This window comes from Protomyctophum bolini (assembly GCF_963924005.1).
Source record: "Protomyctophum bolini genome assembly, chromosome: 12".
Lineage (NCBI taxonomy): Eukaryota > Metazoa > Chordata > Actinopteri > Myctophiformes > Myctophidae > Protomyctophum > Protomyctophum bolini.
The window spans coordinates 23,602,467-23,624,071 of record NC_137873.1 but is presented as its reverse complement, the minus strand read 5'-3'; the positions used below and the strand labels follow the sequence as shown (position 1 = coordinate 23,624,071).

Sequence of the window (21,605 nt, the reverse complement as noted above, 5' to 3'; positions counted from 1 at the left end):
CTGTCTGCACTAACTGCAGATCCATGCAACTTCCGTTCAATGCAGCCTAGACTGTGACGTCATGGGAGAACATGTTTCATGTACAAACATGACACTTTGCTGGAATCTATAAATATTGATACTTCAAAAGTGTTGTTAAATAGTGTGTGTGTGTGTGTGTGTGTGTGTGTGTGTGTGTGTGTGTGTGTGTGTGTGTGTGTGTGTGTACTGTATGTATTTGGTTAAAATGGGTAGGGTTTAAAAAAAGGCAAGAGTTTGCTCTGGTGCACTAGCAGCTGGCCTAAAAGTGGGTCCTTAAAAACTGCTAAAACTTCTGAAATGTATGCATGTAGGTATGTGTATGTGTAGTATTTAAAAGGGGGGCTTTTTTGTAAAACGCCCAGCTCACAATACCTTCATATATTTAAAACTAATCCAAAATAGGGTTAACAGTGAAGGGCAAAATGCATATTCACTGGGGACTATGCAAGGCAGAGGCGTCCACCCCCCTGAGTCCAAGTAGGCTAGACTGCATACCTAAACCATGGTCCGAAATTGTCCTCTAAAACCCAATGGTAAAATGGATATAAAAATAAAATACTAAAATAGACATTAATAAAACAACCTAAAACCATAAAAGAGTAAAAGTTCACAGCAAGGCCTGGATACCATTTATTGATTTTACAGATAAATGAACAGAAAGGGATCAAAATCAACTTCTTTCATTAAGACCAGTGGGTGTTACAGTTAGTAATTTTTTAATCCATCTGTGCTCCATGAGTTTCCGCTGTCCACTGGTCCATCGGACTCCACATTCCAGACCTGAAATGATGAGGTTAGCGATAGGATGGGATTGAAAGTGTGTGTATAGAGTTGTGTGTATGTCTGTGTACCATACCTTAATTTATTTAAAACTACTCCAAAATAGGGTTACCAGTGAAGGGCAAAATGCCTATTCACTGGGGACTATGCAAGGCAGAGGCCACCCCCCTGAGTCCAAGTTAGGCTAGACCGCATACGTATGTATGTATGTATGTATGTATGTATGTATGTATGTATGTATGTATGTATGTATGAATCTTTGGCCAACATCAACATCACCTTCCCTCTCCACCTTGGGCCTCAGTACCAATATTTACTCCTCAGTTAAAAACCTGGGCATAATATTTGACAATAATTTTAAATTTGATAAGCAGATTAGCTCGGTGGTCAAGACTAGCCTTTTTCAATTTAGACTGCTGGCCAGGATTAAGGGCTATCTCTCCCAAACCGATCTTGAGAGGGTAAAATCCATGCCTTTATTTCATCAAGGCTTAATTACTGCAATTCACTGTACATAGGCATTGACCAGGCTGCCCTCGGACGCCTCCAGCTTGTACAGAACCCATATTACCCCAGCCCTCACCTCACTCTACCTGTTAGATTTAGAATAGATTTTAAGATTTTACTATTTGTTTTTAAAGCCCTAACGGGCTGGCTCCCCAGTATCTATCAGTCCTCATAAATCCATAAACCCCAGCCAGGACCTTGAGGTCAGCTGACCAGCTGCTTCTGACTATGCCCTCAACTAACTACAGGTCTAGAGGTGACAGAGCTTTCTTAGTGGCCGGTCCCAAACTCTGGAACAGTCTGCCCCTGCGGATTAGGTCTGCTCGCTCCTTAGGAGCTTTCAAGTCCTCTCTTAAAACTATTTTTTTTCCTCCATGGCTCTATTTGATTCTGGATTTTAATTTTGGTTTGCTTGATTGTATTACAACTGTGTAATTTGATGCTCTTTTGTTTGTGTTGTTATTTTGTCTTATTCTTCTTTTATCTGATCTTGTACAGCACTTTGGTTGATCTTTGGTCTTTGTAAATGTGCTTTATAAATAAAGTTGGATTTGATGTACAGTATGTATGTATGTATGTATTTGGTTAAAATGGGTGGGGTTTAAAAAAAGGCAAGAGCTTGCTCTGGTGCACTGGCCTAAAAGTGGGTCCTTAAAAACTGCTAAAACGTCTGAAATGTATGTATGTAGGTATGTATGTATGTATGTGTGTAGTATTTAAAAAGGGGGGGCTTTTTAGTAAAAAGCCCAGCCCATAAAACCTTCATATATTTAAAACAAATCCAAAATAAGGTTACCAGTGAAGGGCAAAATGCCTATTCACTGGGGACTATGCAAGGCAGAGGCGTCCACCCCCCTGAGTCCAAGTTAAGCTAGACCGCATACCTAAACCAATGTCCGAAATGTCCTCTAAAACCCAAGGGTAAAATGGATATAAAAATGGCCAGTAATAAAGCAACCTAAAACCATAAAGGAGTAAAAGTTCACAGCAAGAGAGAGAGAGAGAGAGAGAGAGAGAGAGATTTAAACTAAATTGGTCAAGGATTTCAGTTTTGGTATCTTTATCAAATACATAACCTGTGCAACTGATTGTTCATCTCATATTTACTAGTTGGTCTTAAGTTGTTTTAAGCAAAAATTGTAGGCCTATATGTTTCAGGTTTGTAGCCTATAGTATACAGTAGGGCATCTATTCCCATTGATATAGGTTTTATTATGTTTGTTGTGTGTCCCCTACATTGTCTTTTATGTGTTAGAGTCTGAAATAAAGAATGATTGTTCTTTTGTTAGTTGTCTAGCTTAGCCCAGGGCAGAGGTGGTCAAGTGGAGACTTTTAAGAGGATGTATACACTAGACAATTATCTTTTAAAAACAGGACACAATGTAGGGCTACAGCACAGCTATCCTTTGTTCTCTGGCTTACCAATAGAATACACTCATTACCTCCAAATGAACCACTTGGGATTTGGAATTTGAGGTGCAGTAATCCTTATCCAATGACAGTAGTATTTTAGTGCAGTTGAATGGTGTCTTTGTTTGGGTCCATGCCTCCAGCTGCCTTGTCCATCACTGAGAAGGACTACCCCAATATTATGCAATTAACTTCTAATGAAGGGGCTATTTATGTGCACATGGTTGCAACTTGCGGATATCACTGCTTGTTTGCAGCTCCCTGTTGTTCTTTAGGCTGACATCTGAAGATAGGAAGGATCCGTTTCTGTGCTGCAGCCATGGGCTAATTTCAGCACTATAACCTAGATAGATTTTTGTGAACAAAGCTGAAATTTAAAGACCATGGCGAAATGTTACACAGATTGCATAGTGAGACCCCTATGCATCTGTTTTGAAATGATAGGCCATTTCATTGGATGTCATCCATGGTGGTTTTTTATTGCTCCTCTTGTCCTCTCTGCTGGGCTGGGGAGTGGGTTCTACTTTCTAAAAGACAGGATGTCCAACGACATCGAGGGGCAGTTCACCCCTATTCATGGACAAGCCAAGATGGAGAGACAATACATCCAAGAAACGTTTCCAGAAGATGATTCCATGTTTTCCAGCTTGAGGCTGAGCACGGACGGCACGCATGCTTCTTTTATTGCCACAAATGACAGGGACATTCTGACAGTGGAGTCACTTCAGGAGATCATAGACCTGGACCTCAAAGTTAAGAGTGTGGTAGCGCAGCTTGAGAATGAAACTGTTGGATATATGGATCTTTGTGCAACTGTGACTGCCAACTGCTTTTCCAGTGACATTCTACGTGTCATTAACTACAATGCAAGCCATATAGACAATGTTAATTTGACGTTTCCGTGGCATTACTCGGATTTTGAGAGGATTCCCTTGCATGTCAGCCTGGGAAGTGTGACACTTGACAACAACGCTGTCATTCAAAGCGCTAAAGCCATACAAATCCGTTACTACTTACGAGAGGGCAGCAACATAAAAACTGATATTTGGCTGCAGGCTGTTATGAATCTCATCTCAAATGAATCAACAAGTTCCATAGAGGTGAGATGAAACATAATACCTTAACACATCGCATGTGAATTGAATTGCTTGTGAACATGCTAAATGTTGTCATCTCTCTAGGTGTCATACTCTACCTCCATGTCCTTGCAGTGGGAATTTGAGAAATCTCCAGCCTCTATCGTCCAACTGTTCTCCATCACATATGCCACTGCAATCACATTTTCAATCATATCATGCTGGAGGTTGGTAAAGTATTGTGACTACTACTCTTAACTACCAATGGAATGATAGAGTATACATGTGTGTGTGTGTGTGTGTGTGTGTGTGTGTGTGTGTATATATAATTTATGTATTTATTCGTATTGAACAGGTTGGACAACGTAAGGACTAAGGTATGGGTGGCGTCTGTTGGAGTGCTCTCAGCAGGTCTTGCAGTACTGACCAGTTTTGGGGTGTTGCTTTTACTGGATCAGCCTTTCGTCATGACTGTTGCCTCCTCACCTTTTATGATACTAGGTACGTTCCTGTGGAATTATCTAGGTTAGGCAACACCCACTTGATAGGGAAATGTGCAAAATTAAAAACCAATATAATAAAAATGGGAATAGTTGGTTTGAGAAATCCTTCTTCATGTTCATTTACATAAATGATTAGTCTCAATATTAGCTTGATAATATATTCAGGCATTTAGTTAGCAAATTCTGGTGTACAAACTATTTGCCCCTAAACTAATCTAGAAAGTATTTTCATGCGAAAGTTAACGACAAGTGGTCTTTATAATACCTGGACATTAGGTATAGTGAGTCAAACATTGGGTTAAAAACTTAAAATCCATGTCCTTTGCCACAAACTGATTTTTGTCATTTGATACTAAAGGCATTGGAATCGACGACATGTTCATCATGCTCTCCTGCTGGCAGCGGACCCATGTACTGGACAGTGTTGCTGACCGCCTGGCTGACACCTACAGAGAAGCTGCTGTTTCAATCTCCATCACCAGCCTGACCGACGCACTGGCTCTCTTCCTTGGCTACAGATCTCCCTTTGGCTCTGTCCGGTCCTTCTGTCTCTACGCTGGCGTATCTGTTACGGTCTGCTACTTCTATAACATCACTTTCCTGGGCGCCTTCATGGCTCTGAACGGCCGGAGGGAAGCAGAGAACAGACACTGGCTCACGTGTGCCAAGATCCCAGAGGACCTTCCACCAGGGAGATCAAAGGCATTCGGTTTGTGCTGCGTTGGAGGAACCTATGATCGAACCACTGAAAAAGAGGAAAATCCACCATTGAGTCGATTCTTCGAGAAGGTCTATGGGCCATTTCTCACTCAAACATGGGTCAAAGCGTGTATACTTGTTGTATATGCTGGGTATCTGGTGGTCAGCATCTATGGGTGTTGTGTCATGAAGGAAGGTCTTGACGTTAGGAACCTGGTGCTGGATGATTCTTATATTATCAGATATTACAATGACCAAAACCAGCATTTCTCTAAATATAGCTACAATGTGATGGTGGCTGTGAAGCAGCCACTCCCATACTGGACTATGAGTGGTTGGCAGAGCCTTTGCTCATGCATTGTGGATTTTGAAAACTTGAATTATGTCAACGGCACATTCGCTTGGTTCCACTCCTTTCAACGGTACGCCAATTCCACTGATCTCAACATAAGCTCTGAACAGGCGTTCAAAAAACACCTGCCTCGTTTCCTCGAGCTCAACCCCATGTTCAGGCAAGACATCAACCTCAGTGCAGAATATGACATACAGGCCTCTCGATTTTTCATTCAGACCCTCCACAAAACCACAATGAAGGACATGTTGGTTGGCCTCAGGGAAACGGCAAGACAATGTCCGATTGAGCTACTAGTGTACCACCCCGCGTTTATCTACTTTGACCAATACACCGTCATTGCGGACACCACCATTCAAACACTCCTGGTGGCTGCTATAGTGATGCTATGCGTCTCACTTATCCTCATTCCCAATCCTCTGTGTTCTCTGTGGGTAGCCTTTTCCATGACTTCAGTCATCGTCGGTGTGGCGGGATTCATGGCTCTGTGGAATGTTAACCTCGACTCCATTTCCATGATCAACCTGGTCATGTGTATTGGATTCTCTGTGGATTTCTCAGCCCACATCTCCTACGCATTTGTCTCCAGTTCCAAGAGCAATGCGAATGAGAGATCTATGGAGGCAATGGCCTACTTGGGCTATCCAATAGTGCAGGGGGCAGTGTCTACCATTTTAGGGGTAGTGGTGCTCTCTGTGTCCGGGAGTTATATATTTAGGACGTTTTTCAAAGTCATGTTTTTGGTGATTCTATTCGGCGTGTTCCACGGCCTTGTGTTTATTCCAGTGTTTCTGACATTGTTTGGGGCATGTGGGAAGTGCTGTTAAATGGTTATAGCTTGTGGATCAAATTTCATTGTGGTGTCATTACTGCTAGGATTTAGTCGTTCACTTTAGCCATATATTTCATCGAACGACAAACAGTAAAATATACAGTAAGCTCACACATCACAATGCTTGTTCATCGCCTATTTATGAACTCTGTATAAAAATGCTTGCATATGACACAACCCAAATGAGGATGAGAGGTTGAAAATGGTGCAATACATTTGATAATATCCTGAAACTGAAGTCATATACTGTGTAAGTCTTTCAATTAAAGAAGCTATTTTTCATATAATCCTGTACTGGTAAAATACAGTGGAATTGTACTGATATATTATATCATTACAATTCCACTGTATATATCAACAATTACACACGTGTTTTTGTTTTGTGTCACTCTGGCCTATTTCCTGGCTAAATCGGTTACATTTCTGCATTGTTAATAAAGAAATCATACAGTGGTCTTGTAACAAATTCAACAACTATGGTGATTGCAACACGCAATACCTTGGGAAACTAATATTTGGAAAAAGAACAAACAACTTTCAATTTAAAGGATATTTTACTTTTAATTCAATCCATCCTTTCATTCAACATTGCCATCACATTATTGAGAGACTAGTCAATCTAATCAACTAATCAATCAATACCAGAGTGCCATTCAGAGTAAAAGCACCTCTATACATCTATATACAATGTATTTTATCACATTCCCAACATATGTACAATAAAACATAGGTAAGAGCTCAATAAACCAAAGATTGAAGTTGGTTACCGCAGTAAATAAAAATAGTTGCAGAAATACTACATTGAATAACTTTTGGGTATAAGCCATTTATAGACTAAACTTCAAAGAAATCTGTGTTCTAAAAAAATGACGTTATCACTTTGTCTTACATCACACTCCCCTATGACATTTTTCAACAGAGCGATGCATTTGCTCAATTTTAACTGCAGAGGGCTTTGAAAATCAAAACACATACATTAGAATCAAAGATGATCCATTAAAACATGACATTGGAGCTACAGTAAAGCTGAGCATTGGTGTGTTGAGTGTTGCTCCTGTTCTTTGTGTCCAGCCTCTCTACCAGTGGACAGTGTACATTTATAGCAATTTGCCTCGACTATTACTGTGCAGCAATCACTTTATTTGCCTATGTGATCTAAGCTTTAACCACTTAAGCCCCATTTGAAACAAAATCTACAAGCGTGATTTACAAGAGCGTGAAACTTCTCAGTGGTGAGCTTTATATTCCAGAAATCCAGCTCAGACCGGTGGACTAACGAGTTGGTCACAAGCTGACTCAAGTGGACTAACGAGTTGGTCACAAGCTCAATATCGTTGCCATCGGGTGGAAACCTCATAATGTCCAAAACAGTTACTTTTGAGGATTCAAATTAAAAAAATAGGCGATAAGCTCAAAATATGCAGCGTGTTTTGAGCTTTTAGATCGTCTATTCCTGCTACTAGAGCATTTATTAAAATGAGGTTTCTGCCCGTTAGCAACGATAGGCCCTTTCAAAAGCTGTCACTATTCTTCAGCCTATATTTGGTTATTTAAAAAAAAAGATAAGCAGCATTTAGTTCCATCCATATAGACAGCATCGATATCTTTAGTTCCACAAATACATTACATAAAGAGAAGGTACAGTAAGTGTGCCTAAACGTCACACACTTAGCAAAAGTGCTGAGAGACATTGTCGATCATATATTTCCCAAATCAAAATCGGAGAAATTCACACCTACATTCCCCTGAAAAGGCCACCTTTAGAAACAGCTACATGGCTCAGACTAACAGACATGGGGATACACAGAAGGGATGGTTCATGTGGAGGAACATGAACAGGCATCCATGCCTAAGCGCATTAGAAGACGCTCTGTAGCGAGCGACCTTGAAATACACTGCTCAAAGTAACAGACGCGCACAGAAAACACTGGGAGAAGTGGAGAGGAAATATTCCACGGCTGAGGGTCAGTCAAAATCCTATTAGCCATGATTACGCAGCGGCTCAAATGGCCGTGCACTGCCCCATGATGTTCACACAAAAAGGGCTGTGTTATGACCTCGGCTGAACGGAATTTGACCCATTTTCCATCCATCCACATGCAGTACATACAGATATTACATGAACAGAATCCCATTTAGAAGCATATTTATATTTGCTATTATACCCACCCAACGCCCCTTAAGACAACCTGAGCAAAAGTATTTCGTATTATACATCCACCTCCTTCAAAACACAGTTTGAACACAGAGTGCATTCGAATTGTCAAATGTAATTCAGTATGAATTAAGGTTGGGAGGGGGAAAGATTGACTATAGCGAACATCACTGCCACCACCGTTTTAATGTGATATTCTGTATCATAATATTTCTAATACTGATATTAAGAGGGTGAATTGGCCTTTCATAGTGTTTTGGTAGTAGATAATCAAAGTGATATTTTTTGGTTAAAACAAAAAAGAAATTGTGAAAAAGTTAAATCCCTGTGTCTCTAATTTCATCCAAGAGAGAGTATCCATTTAATCAGCTTAAAATGTATAGAGTTCCAGTTCCAATTGTGTCTGCTCAGTTCACTTCACTTATTTATCCTGGATGGGTTCCCTCTCCTGAGCAGTGAATGATTACCCTCAGAATATAGAGCTATCTAACACTTATTTTAGTTTCTAGTACAGATTTCAAGGTATGTTGTGAGAACATTCTTCCGTGAAAGAAAAAGTGTGGTACCACTGGTACAACTCTTTAGGTAGAGTAATGTCGTGTTAAACCCAATCCCAAATACCAGTGAACAGGGGCCGACTTATATAAAGTCGACTTATACGAAAAGCTGACATCTGCTCTAGACAACTGACCAGTCATTTCCAGACCAGCACTCAGTGACACTTTATAGAGGCCAATAGAGAATGACGACACTCTCTTCTAGCCCTAATGTTAACTACCTCCCTCCCTCCCTCCCATCTCTGTGTGTGTGTGTGTGTGTGTGTGTACACGCATACGGTCTGTCTAGCCCTCCATATCCCCTGAGTTCTGCAATCCGGACCCTTCCCCCTTTGCACCGTTATGTTGTCCCTGGTTTCATCTGTTTTCTATGTTCTTGCCCTCCAAGACAAGCGTAATCTCCTTGTTGTCCAGCGTCTCGTACCTGAGCAGTGCCTCTGCCAGGTTTCGGTGTTCTTTGGAGTGTTTCTTGATGAGTGTCTTAGCCCGCTCATACGAGTCCTGGGGGCCACGAGAGTTGAAGAGTGGTTGGTGAAAAGCGCACATGTACAGCTGCGACCGTTTTTGTTATTTCTTTCACTGAAGATGAATCGTCATTGTCACAGAAATGCATTGGTATTCCCTTTTCTCTGTAAGCTGATCTATGTATAGACTCCAAAGGGGCATGAATGTCCACAGAAAAAGCACACACGGTGTATTGAAATGGACTGGCTCAGAGAGGAAGGGAATATGCATACATGTCTTTGACAAAAACAGTTTCTCTAGTGAAAACAACAACAATCCAAAAACTAATCCCCGTTACACGGAGAAAAGGCGACAAAAGACATAAGAGACTCCTCACAGGTCAATTTAACCCATCAAAACATGTTAGATTTTAGCGTTGGCTATTCCAAAATATACAAGCTCACAGTGCATGCCTTGATCAGTTTTTGAACAGTTTAGAAAAATCTTGAAAGTGTTGAATGATTTTAGTGGGTTAAAAGAACAGGACAATAGTAATTTAACTTGCCTTCAGCAGTAGGCGGATTTCATGCTCCACGGCAGCTTGTGTCTCTGGACTCTGCTTGGTCACGTCAGTGTAGGTCATCACACCCAACTGGACAAGGACAAGATCAAATGTACATTATCTGCACACGAAAACCAAAGTGAGACGGTCCTACATATGGTGATAAATGCATCCGAGACATTTAACCCATTCTGGGCGGGAACCCCTTTTGGTGTTTTAGGCATTGTGTTATACTTTAGCTATTGAAAAATAGCACTACGAGCTTGTAGGTCTGCTATTTTTGGAAAATGTGGCGCAAATCTTTGAATATATATTCTTTCAGAGCGAACCTTTTTAACTCAAATCTTTGCTTCTGGGGGGTCCCTGGAACAACATATTTTGAGATGGGGTCGGCGGCCAATTACATATATTTTTGGGGGTCCTTGACATGGAAATGTTTGAGAACCACTGACATGGTCAGCTGTCAGGATTTAGAAGGCATTTGTAGAATCGTCCTCAGGTCTGTTCACTGTTCATGAAACTTACCTTTTCGCACATGCCAAATCTGGTCACCATCATCTTAGCGATCTTGGTCGCGCTATCAAAGTCGCTGGATGCTCCTGGGAAACAGAAGGAATGTATATATAATAAAAAACATCTGGCTTGTTGTTTATTGTCTGCAAGACTATTGTATCGTTTACTTTTAAATAGCAGAACCATCCACGCTATTTCCGTGTCTGCCAATTTATTGTCTTATAATAATAATAATGTATTAACCCATTAAAACCGGGAAAGCATCTGTGTCGGGTGTAAACATCACATGTCCAAAACTGTTACTTATCAGGATTCTAATTTTTATGCTTTTATGTGGTGCTGTAGTATGATCAAGTAGTAGCCAGCAACGATATACAGCAACATGGCTTTTCAGAAAACTGATAGGATTTAGAAGGCCTTTTATTTGTAGAATCGGCCACAGGTCTTAATACATCGTCAAATACATTGTCGGTCTAGATTTATAAATCAAAGCGTCTGGAACTGGAATTAAACTACTAGGTAGTAGGTACGATTAAGTCATTATACAAAGTTAGTGCAATCTTCCTACAGACGGTTGCCTGGTCTTACCGGTGGTGATGAACTCATTTCCGAATATTATCTCCTCTGCGACGCGGCCGCCCATGCTAACGTCCATCTGGGCTAGAAGCTGAGAGCGAGTCTCGCTCCAACGGTCGTTCTCTGGGAGCATGGACACCTAAGAGCAGAGGGACGGGTGAGAGGCGTAGAATAGATGACGTTACACCTGATTTACCCTTATGCCAGTGACGAGGGCAGAACTAGCAGATCTACAAGCTCAAGTCTAATGCATGCCACACTGGGGGTCCTTGAAATTAAAAAGGTTGAGAAGAGAACCACTGCCTTACGTGTCCAAGACTGGGTCCCCTGGGCATGATGGTGGCCTTGTTGATGGGCATGGCGTCTTTGGTATAGAAGGCGACGATGGCGTGGCCTGACTCGTGAAATGCCGTTATTTTCTTATTCTGCTCGTCTATCTCAGCGCTCCTCCTCTCAGGGCCTGAAATGAACAGTGAAGAAAAGATGGCAATGGTAAGAATATGGGTGGAAGTAAAAAACAAACTACACTGCGTGACTACAAGATGGGCATATACGCATGCAAGGACCTCCGTGACTTTTATGCATTTTAACAATACTAACTCTGGTGTCCCTATTTTTAGCAAATTTTAAAAAAGTTCCCTTTTTATCTTCAAAGATTTCAAAAATAGCACAAGCTCACAATGCTTTAAACTGTTCATGTTGATATTAACCACAAAACCCTGGCTTCCCTACTCTATATATATATATATATATATATATATATATATATATATATATATATATATATATATATATTATATATTAATTCAGAAATAGCTCAAATAGCTTTTCTACCAGCTCACAATGTGTTGTGATGTGACACGTTTTGTCGGTTATTTGCAATACAACGTACAGAGAAGAGGTAAGGTACACGAAAACAGTGACAGAGAAAGAAAAGTAGAATCCCTTTTCTCGATCCAGAATCAGAGAAAGAGATAGACAGACAAAAGAAAAAAAGAAAAGAAACTGACCGACAGATCAGTAACATAATGACACTGAAGGTTATTACAGTATGTTACTGTAGGCGCGTCTCAGTCCCACCAGCAATGCCTCCTTAATGATCAGTTTGACAGTAGATTCTCACCCATGAGAATCTTGTCCTTGGCGAACTCCAGTTCCTTCAAGGTGACCATGTCTTTGCCATCCACTGCTGCCTTCAGGGCAGCCTGGTTCACCAGGTTCTCAAGGTCTGCGCCAGAGAAACCCACTGTGCCCCGAGCGATAATATTGGCCTCGATGGCTGCAGCGAGGGATCACAGTCGAGGTAAAGAAATAAGGTGAGGTCATTAAATTAAGACTGGGAGAACATGCAGCTATGATATTCTAGTCAATGGTATCATTTTGTAGACGGAAAAGAGTAGTCCAGCTATAGAGGAATGAATGTCTTGGTGAAATTTTTAGGGACATTTAGCATTTAAATACATTCAACTCTCATGCACACAAGAAAACAAAATTCATAATAGTTGGGTTGTTCTTCAGTCATTTCACTTCATAATATGAGCCTGAAGCCAATCTAATTAGAATTGTAGTGTTCTTGTCCAGCAGCCAGAAACCCACCTGAACCAGGCACTTTCATTTTAGGTTCTAAACTAATTCTAGATTTGGCAAGTTAAATACATTGGATCAAAACACCATGAGCTCAATAGTACAATACAACATTGAATGAGTTCATAAATACGCAATGGACAAGAACAGTGGTCTTCAGCCAGTAGACCAGGGATCAAATGGAAACCAAATCTCAAGAGTTAAATTATTGTTAAACATCTGCATTGCTTCATTTACAAGACAAGTTTACACAATTAGAGAATGTAGAAGAATTGTTATTTTAATCAACATTTGCCTCTATCTTAAGATACCACATCAATACAGCATGGAATTAAGGACAAAATCTTATTCAACGACACTATGAAAAGGGTTGAAAACAATTGGACCAGAATGCAACTGCAGTTGAGGTTGTTGTCATACCTGGGTCTACTTTGATCTTTTTAAGGTACCAATTGAGGATCTCAGTACGTCCCTTCACGTCTGGTTTGGGTACAGTCACCTGCATGTCAAAACGTCCTGGACGAATCAGAGCACTGAAGAGAGGGGGAGATCGCATCAGTTCAATAGTAACACACAAATGCTTTCACTTCACAGTGAAAGCATTTTCTTCTCAAAGCACAAATGCATACGTCAATGCAAAGAATTTGCACTGGCGAGGTGAAAAACACATTTTTCATCATTTACATATTCGCACAAGTTGACAATTTCCAACTTGAGTGAAATAATTGCGCGAGCACCGTAAATAAATGTGTGTGTGTAGCAAGGTGAATGCTTGCTTTTCATCTGGTATTGACACACCATTACTAACATAATAATTTATTACTATTATTATTATTAATATCATTACTCTCGCAGTGTGTTGCTATTTGAGTGCTAGCAGATAGTCCTGAGAGATTCTATTTTAACAGCCATAGTCCTGCAGTCTATTCTTTGGTATGACAAGGGCAGCTGCCGCGCCAACCTTGACATCTATCAGCTGACATTTTAAACTCTGACATTTGCTGCAGCAGTAGCAAGAGTAGCAATTGGTAGTGACAATAAACATACTTATCCAGAGCCTCTGGGAAGTTTGTGGCTCCAATGATGATGACACCTTCATTTGGCTTGAACCTACGAGACGTTTGAAAAATATTACAGTAGTGAAATATTTCAGTTACAGTACAGGATTCTCTCCACCTCATTATCTGTTAATGATCAACACTGGCAACAGGGCACACACCATTCTGTTAAGAATGCCGTTCCTATAGTCCTGTGTATAATTGCTTAACGCTTCTCTTTATTTTATTTGTTTATTTGGGAGGGACAGAAGATATTTATGAACACAGCAACAAAACTACATGCAGCAGAGTTGTAGTTTTGTTTCTGTGAAATTGTTCCTTGATTGCTACATCAAGGAGCAATTTCATCAATTATTTTGCCCCATTCTGGAGTGTGAATGCAGGACTCCTCCACCTTAGTACAATATGATCTGACATGAAGACATACCCGTCCATCTCTGCCAGTAGCTGGTTGATAGTCTGCCTGGAGTAAGGGTGCATGGGAGACTCGATTCTCTTCCCACCCACGCTGTCCAGCTCGTCAATGAAGATCACACAGGGAGCGTTAGATTTAGCCTCCCCTGAAACGACAGCCCAAGAGGCCAAGTCAAATGTTGAGGTTCAAACAAATGTTTAGAGTGGTGGGTAAAGGCAAATAATATTACTCAAGTGACTTGAGTAAAAAAAAACACTTACCGGTATGTCATATCATGATACGTATAACAATATAAAATGGATATAACAGGTATTGCATACTAGGGTGGGGTATGCATTCCCAATTTGTATTGTTCCAAACAGCTCTATTTCACATTACTGTTACTAATGCAGATTGTGTCCCAAGGAACATTGGAGGACAAAGGGTACTCTTTTTAAAAGGAAAGAAACAAATGCCTTGGTGAACAGTAACACTCACTGAAGAGGTTCCTGATGCGGCTGGCCCCCAGTCCCCACACCCACAAACATCTAACCCTAACCCTAACACTCACTGAAGAGGTTCCTGATGCGGCTGGCCCCCACACCCACAAACATCTAACCCTAACACTCACTGAAGAGGTTCCTGATGCGGCTGGCCCCCACACCCACAAACATCTAACCCTAACACTCACTGAAGAGGTTCCTGATGCGGCTGGCCCCCACACCCACAAACATCTAACCCTAACACTCACTGAAGAGGTTCCTGATGCGGCTGGCCCCCACACCCACAAACATCTAACCCTAACCCTAACACTCACTGAAGAGGTTCCTGATGCGGCTGGCCCCCACACCCACAAACATCTAACCCTAACCCTAACACTCACTGAAGAGGTTCCTGATGCGGCTGGCCCCCACACCCACAAACATCTAACCCTAACCCTAACACTCACTGAAGAGGTTCCTGATGCGGCTGGCCCCCACACCCACAAACATCTAACCCTAACACTCACTGAAGAGGTTCCTGATGCGGCTGGCCCCCACACCCACAAACATCTAACCCTAACACTCACTGAAGAGGTTCCTGATGCGGCTGGCCCCCACACCCACAAACATCTAACCCTAACCCTAACACTCACTGAAGAGGTTCCTGATGCGGCTGGCCCCCACACCGACAAACATCTCGTCGAACTCGGAGCCGGAGGCGTAGTAGAAAGGCACGTCTGCTTCTCCTGCCACTGCTCTGGCGAGCAGAGTCTTACCGGTACCTGGGGGGCCGACCAGCAGGACACCTGGAAGGGGTAAATAGAGAGGACAAATGATCCTAGGAGGTACATGTATAGTATTGTTTTCTTGAAAAAGCAGTTTTTCTATGTCACTTTCATGGCACTTTTCACGATTCTTCAAAAATAGCAGACCTACAAGCTCGTAGCACGCCACTCTGTGGCGCGCTATGAGCTTGTAGATCTGCAAGTTCCCCCTGAATTAGTGTCCTTGGGCAGGTTGGTGTCCTCCATTGTATGGATTCCTCCACTGTCGGTGTGTGAATGTGAATGGGGGAATTAAATGCACATTTTGTATAATTCTTCATATGATTTTAGTATTCAGACTTTTAGTAAGTCAGAATTTTCCTATATTTTCTCCTATATTTACTTCTTGCCGTGTGCAAGTAAATATTACAGTTAAATAATACTTATTTATTTCTAATCTAAGCAAGGTTTTTTCATAATACAAATTGCGATTTCAAAATCCCAATCACACCAGATCACTTCCACCAGCACAGACTTTAAGATGTGGACACACAAAGGACCTGTACCTTTAGGCAGCTTTCCTCCAAGGACAGTGAACTTCTGCGGGTTCTTGAGGAACTCCACGACCTCCTGCAGCTCATTCTTGGCCTCATCCACGCCTTTGACGTGATCAAACGTCACATTCTTCACCTGGACGGGGTCCACCGCCGAGTCAAGGCCTGGGGTGGTTCGGAATCGCACTGTGCAGCATGGTTAGATTAAGGTTCGAAATCACACACCGCATGGCACAGTTAATGAACTCCACATGCAAATACGTTACAACTCATTACCAGTGGGTTACTGAGAAATCCACAGCCATGTACAGCCAGGCAACAGCTAAGAAGACTCTGTTTTCAAGTATTGTACAACCATGTGTGGGGTGAGGTGTTATTTAAAGGAGCATTTACCAATACCCGATAGAAAGGGCGTCTTGGAGATCCCATAGAGTCCGAGCAACAGCAACACCAGCAAAATGAGGCGTGTCCTCCTCACAGAATCTACACAGTGGAATAGAAGGGACACATTGGACTCTATGGAAACTGATAATCCTATATACTCTGTTTATCGGAGTCTGCCAGGAGTATCTAGGGCTAGGCCTCACTCCTTTTTCTCGCTACACCAAATCACTTTGCAAAAAAATCTACAAGCTAATTTGTGTGTCCCCAGAATAGGGAAAAGGAGACTGTATACATTGTACACATGTTCAGACATAACACAATAAGTCCTGCAGAGGTGTACATCTCGAGGGCCATTACAACATACCTTGGATGAGTTTGGTTATGGACTGGGATTTCAAGAAGCCCTCGGCAAAGCCGGTTTTGAACGCATCGTGATCTTTTATGTTCTTGTTTTTCAGCAGCCTGTCCAAAGCCTCCGCTTCCACCCACCTCCAGCCCTTGTCGCGTGACAGGAACCCCTGAGGAACAAGACCTGACGGCTTACAAATACAGCCTGTGTGATCCAGTGCCCCAGAGCACCTTTGACCTTAAGTCTTGTTGACTTATAAGCCCAGGCAATACGGTCAACATCTTTATATGGAATAATACATTAAAGTAGCCAATGTTTAAAAGGTACCCTCTATTTGCCAAGAACAGTAAATTGGATGAATGTAAATTATTTGCTAATCATTTGACTAGATTTATTGTTCATGCTGCAACAGCGGTAACATCGTCTGCAAAAGGTTTACCTGGATGAAAGATGGTGTAAAGCTGTCCGATTCCACGGGGCGCTCAGAGCCTGACTGAAGTCGTCCTTTAGTCCTCAGAGTTTTGAATCCTCTGCTCTGAATCAACACTAGAGGTGCACAGTGAGATAAACACAAAACATTTTTACTACAGCTCCAGCATATCAACGTGTCTGAATTAATCTTACAAATCAGTGCAATTTAATTATGAATCTATTGTAGGAATTCACAATGTGTAATACTTTTCTCAACTATGTCCTTCAAGTACTACTGTACTGTGTCATATTAAGAACAGAATCCAGGGATTTACAATCAATAAATACATTTCTGAAGACAGATATTGATTTTAGACCTAATGCTAATAACACTAAATTCACGTTACTTGGTAAGTACTGGAGGTCTGTGGAGATGGACTGAAGAGGTGAGGGGCTGTGTCTATAGAAACCATGAGGCATCGGGCCACTGGAGTACCCTAAAATGAGAGAAAACAGATTAAAGACACTTATTTACTCTGTAGTATCGTGTTGCTTGCCAAAAAGTACAGATTCTACCCTTGCATGATGTATTATAAATTGCATACACTGAATCAGTCACAATGGTGAATGCCAAACAGTTGTGAACCTGTAATAGCAGTGTTTAATTATACAATAAACTAAACACTGTGGAGCAGAGCTGTGTGTGGACTTCTCTTCCTTTTAAAGCTATGGTCTGAAATATAACAAGGTTGGTCAATTTAGGTTAACTGGAACCAAGTGGCCTCCCAGGTCCTGATTAGACAATTACAATGACACAAGTACAATGAACTGTCTGGGGATCCCACTGACCAGGCTCACTAACAGCAGGCTCATATTAAACTGATATAATTGTTTCATTCTTTTAGGTATTACAGCATAAATGTCCTACTTTTTCATCTTCCTACAGTTGTGCTATGCATTACACAAAATTATCGTTTTGAGAACATTTGGGACGACCTCTTGGGGCTCACTATTGGCTTCCGTGCAGTCTCACCATGCTTGTTATGGAAGAAGGAGTGTGAGGAGAGGTGGGAGGTCCTCCACGGTGTCCACGCCATGTGGCTGCCGCCGGGGTTGGACAAGAGCGACGCCTCCTGTTGGCTGAGGCGGGGAAACATGTTCTTCACCATGTCATCCAGCTGACGCACTCCGATCTCGGAGATGCCCAGCTCCCGCAGGTTCAATGTGGGCTACACACACGCACAAATAAGGTTGTCACCATTACAGAGTTTAAGTTGACGGTTAATTGCCATACAAATAATTGAAATTAACGATCAGATGTTGCATGTGACAAATAACTTAAATATACAAAGAATGACTGACTTATTTAATTGTATATCCTACTTAAATGAACATTTAAACGGATTGTTATTACACAGTTTGCTAATGAGCAACTATTCTGTATTCTGTTTCCCTTGTGGGTTGCGAGTTAAAATATTATATTAGTATGTACTGTACCTCTGTGCTGTGTAATTCTGCCTCCAGGGAATGTTCCTTGTGCTTGCATGATTTGGTGGAGGGGGCAGGGCTGCTACTGTTGGTTCCCACTGAGCTCTTGAGAGAGTGCAGGATGTTGATGAAGTGGCTTAGGGGGACAGTCACCTGTGTGTATGTGTACACAGGCAATGCAGTGAGTACCAGCAGCAACCGTATCACACCAGACAGTGGACTGCATACCTAACCTATGCCTATTATTACATCTAGCTAGAAGTTATAGAACAATCCCGTTATTGCAAAAGTCGAAGTCCAAAGTAAAGAGCAATATCTATTCTATAGCTGCCCCCCAATCATTATCTATATCTGTAATTAATCTAAATATGCAATGTCTTCATGTTGGGTGTTGGCATCAATAGCCTTGGATCAAGACTATCAGAGATGTTGCAAAATAATAGATATAATATTAAAAAAATACATCTATAGTCCTGATCCAAGGCCAGCATCAAGACACAAGTTCAGCTCAGTGGGTGGTAAAGCTGAGGTAAGGGTTACCTAACCAATGTCAAGCTTCCACCTAATCTCGTCAACAACATGTAGCAGCAATTTTATTTAAAGTGGTTTCTGAATGAAGAAGACATGTGATGATGTGATGACGAGTAGAGAAAATGAAGATGGAATGGATCAACGTCGGTCGTGCATCTGCCAACTGACGCAGTTCAAGTTCAGCTCAAGAATGCAACAGTACAATTAAGGCGCTAACGAGTTAGCAGGCCGCTATGTTTATAAACAGGGAAGTCGAGTCGACACAGCCACGTACACTGCTAACGGTTTTTTTGAACTTTGAAATCATTCACAAAACACCACGTCTCTTTACTTAGTTCTCAAGTCAAGAACAACCAGGGAAGAAGGTCAGAACAGCTTGTAAACAAACTAAGCTAACGTTAGCCACGTTAGACCAAAACAAAACTATATCACTTTGTTTCTTACCTGTGGCTGGACTGCCGTTGAAAGGGAAAACATGTTTTATTTGTCAGTAATTAGATTGTTGTTGTCAGCTATGTATGCATTAATGTGACAAAGACACACGTTCGTTCACCATCCACTACGTACACTTTAGTTATATAGAATGTGTTGACACTGACAGAGAGCTAGAAAACTGACCACCAGTATCAAGTGACCACCATGGGCAACACACACGGCACTTTCGGTTGTTGTGGATTTCAAAGTAAAGCGACATCCCGGTGTGTCCAAAAGGATAGATTGGGATCATTCACTTTCAAGTTACTGATCCGGTCTGGGTCTAGACCGGATACGGAAACAGTGCTTGTATGTATGTGTGCGCGCAAATTACAGGATACAACAGGAGGGATCAAGACCGGATTAGAATGGTTAATTTTGAACAGACACCCCCCCCATGTGATGCAATGTTCGCACATTTGCAGAGGGAACATATTAAAACTGGTCAAACAACCACTAAGCACCAGGGGGAAAAGGTCTCGGAAAAGAACATTTTAAATACACGACAAGAAAATGTTTTAATGTGTTTATTGAATATGAAATTTCATGTTTTTTTTTATTTTTCCCTTGAATATATTGCTATAATCATATAGTCATATTCTCTGGATATAGCCTACTGTATAATGCAGCATATGTCTATTTACTATGCTGCCATAAATGTATGAACAACTAAAGCTCTTGGCATGCTACTTGAGAATACATACCAATATAGAAAAAAATAAATGTGATAAAAAATAAATAAATAATTAACCAACAAGAACATCAGGAACCCTGCATGACACTTATTTAAAGAGTGACATGTATGGGACATTGAACATCAAATCATTATAAACGTTATCTCTGAAATGTCCATTTGATCCAAACAAAATAAAATAATAATAATAAAAATAAAATAAACTACAGTTCCTTTTCTCTGGGTTGTGGGTAATTAATATTTATCAAAAACTGTGTGCTACACAAGAATATTCTGAAACATACAAGTAACATTTCGAATAATATATTGAATATTTTCTATGATGTGCACACTACTGTACATAATGAATATGTAACTACAGTAAATCATTGGTGAATGTCACTGTGCAATAAGGCTACCTGTTAAGCTCTATGGCTATGGTATGAACATGTCATAATTCAATGAAAAGTTGACTCAGCAATGGAACAGAAAACCCCTAAGAAGGGGGGGGGGGGGGGGGCTGAGCCTCCACCAGAGGGGTCTAAAGATCCCCCCCCTCCTGACCAGTAGTAGAAAAAAAAAGAAAAGTAGCAGGACAACCTTCAAACTAACTGCTTCACACATGAGCAGCGTTCATGTATTGATTCAGACATTCCTTGAGACATTCAGCTGATTTTCCTGGGAAGAGAAGAGTTGAATCAAAGTTAGTGCTTGTTTTCATTGTTTTTGAGGTACAGTGGTATATATTGGAGTTCTGACAACCAACAGTACATTCAGGATGATAGACCACACCTGAAGACCATGACTGCTAAACACCCCCCCAACTACCAAACAAGGGTGCTAGCCCCTTCTATATATTCATTCAGCTATTAGTGTAGATTTTCATCTTACACAAATTCCCTTTGACAATGAATGGCGAATTTACGTCATATGGAGTGTGGATGAGCAAATCGTCCTTTTTCGTCCTATACAAACATTAAATTCCCATTGACAATGAATGGAAAATGTTATGTCATAGTGTCTGGGCAAATCGACACGTTACAACATGATGATGTACGATGATAAGAGCGCCCCTCACTTCACACGGGTGTAATTTTTACAATAAATAACTTCAAAACCTAATGAATATCACTTAACAGTCATAGTAACAGGCTGCTATAGGTTTGAATAGAAATGCACAATATAATCGGTAGCGTATCGAAATCCATATCATCCATTTCAGCCATAAAATCGCTATCAAATAATGCTGATTATTTCCAACGATATTAACGACACAATAATAATGTGACTGTCAATGGCTTTGTACCCGCAGAGCCAGTCTGTCTCTTTCAAGGTGGCAGCTATTAGTGCGGAGGGCAGCTTACCATCTACTTTCACCAGCAAAGCAAAACATTAAAAGATTCAGCAATGAGTTCAATATAAATATAATATAATAATGTAATATATCGGTATCGGACGATATGACCCTGCAA

At 41.1% G+C, this 21,605-nt stretch overlaps 2 protein-coding genes across 3 annotated transcripts; one reads left to right on the top strand and one right to left on the bottom strand.

The window, feature by feature from the left end:
• Positions 1 to 3,257: 3,257 nt before the first annotated feature.
• LOC308326156 (patched domain-containing protein 3-like) lies at positions 3,258 to 6,175 on the top strand (the record flags this gene model as incomplete). The annotated part of the gene is made up of 4 exons (XM_080778963.1): positions 3,258 to 3,482; positions 3,900 to 4,021; positions 4,150 to 4,295; positions 4,656 to 6,175. 4 exons carry the CDS (start codon positions 3,258 to 3,260, stop codon positions 6,173 to 6,175), a joined length of 2,013 nt encoding a protein of 670 aa, XP_080635089.1.
• A 546-nt stretch (positions 6,176 to 6,721) lies between these two features.
• Positions 6,722 to 19,650, bottom strand: yme1l1b (YME1-like 1b). 2 transcript variants are annotated; one of them, XM_080777633.1, is made up of 18 exons: positions 19,431 to 19,650; positions 18,465 to 18,608; positions 18,001 to 18,196; positions 17,375 to 17,464; positions 16,996 to 17,102; positions 16,572 to 16,725; positions 16,217 to 16,306; positions 15,836 to 16,009; positions 15,159 to 15,311; positions 14,057 to 14,189; positions 13,619 to 13,681; positions 12,992 to 13,104; positions 12,111 to 12,266; positions 11,296 to 11,447; positions 11,000 to 11,126; positions 10,424 to 10,497; positions 9,902 to 9,988; positions 6,722 to 9,393 (listed from the first exon to the last, which is right to left on the bottom strand). In XM_080777633.1, the coding sequence occupies exons 1-18, from the start codon at positions 19,461 to 19,463 to the stop codon at positions 9,250 to 9,252; spliced, it is 2,190 nt and encodes a 729-aa protein (XP_080633759.1). In that variant the 5' UTR covers positions 19,464 to 19,650; the 3' UTR covers positions 6,722 to 9,249. The 2 variants fall into 2 exon arrangements, with proteins under 2 accessions (XP_080633759.1, XP_080633760.1); XM_080777634.1 differs by having other exon boundaries at positions 16,223 to 16,306.
• Between the last annotated feature and the right edge of the window lie 1,955 nt (positions 19,651 to 21,605).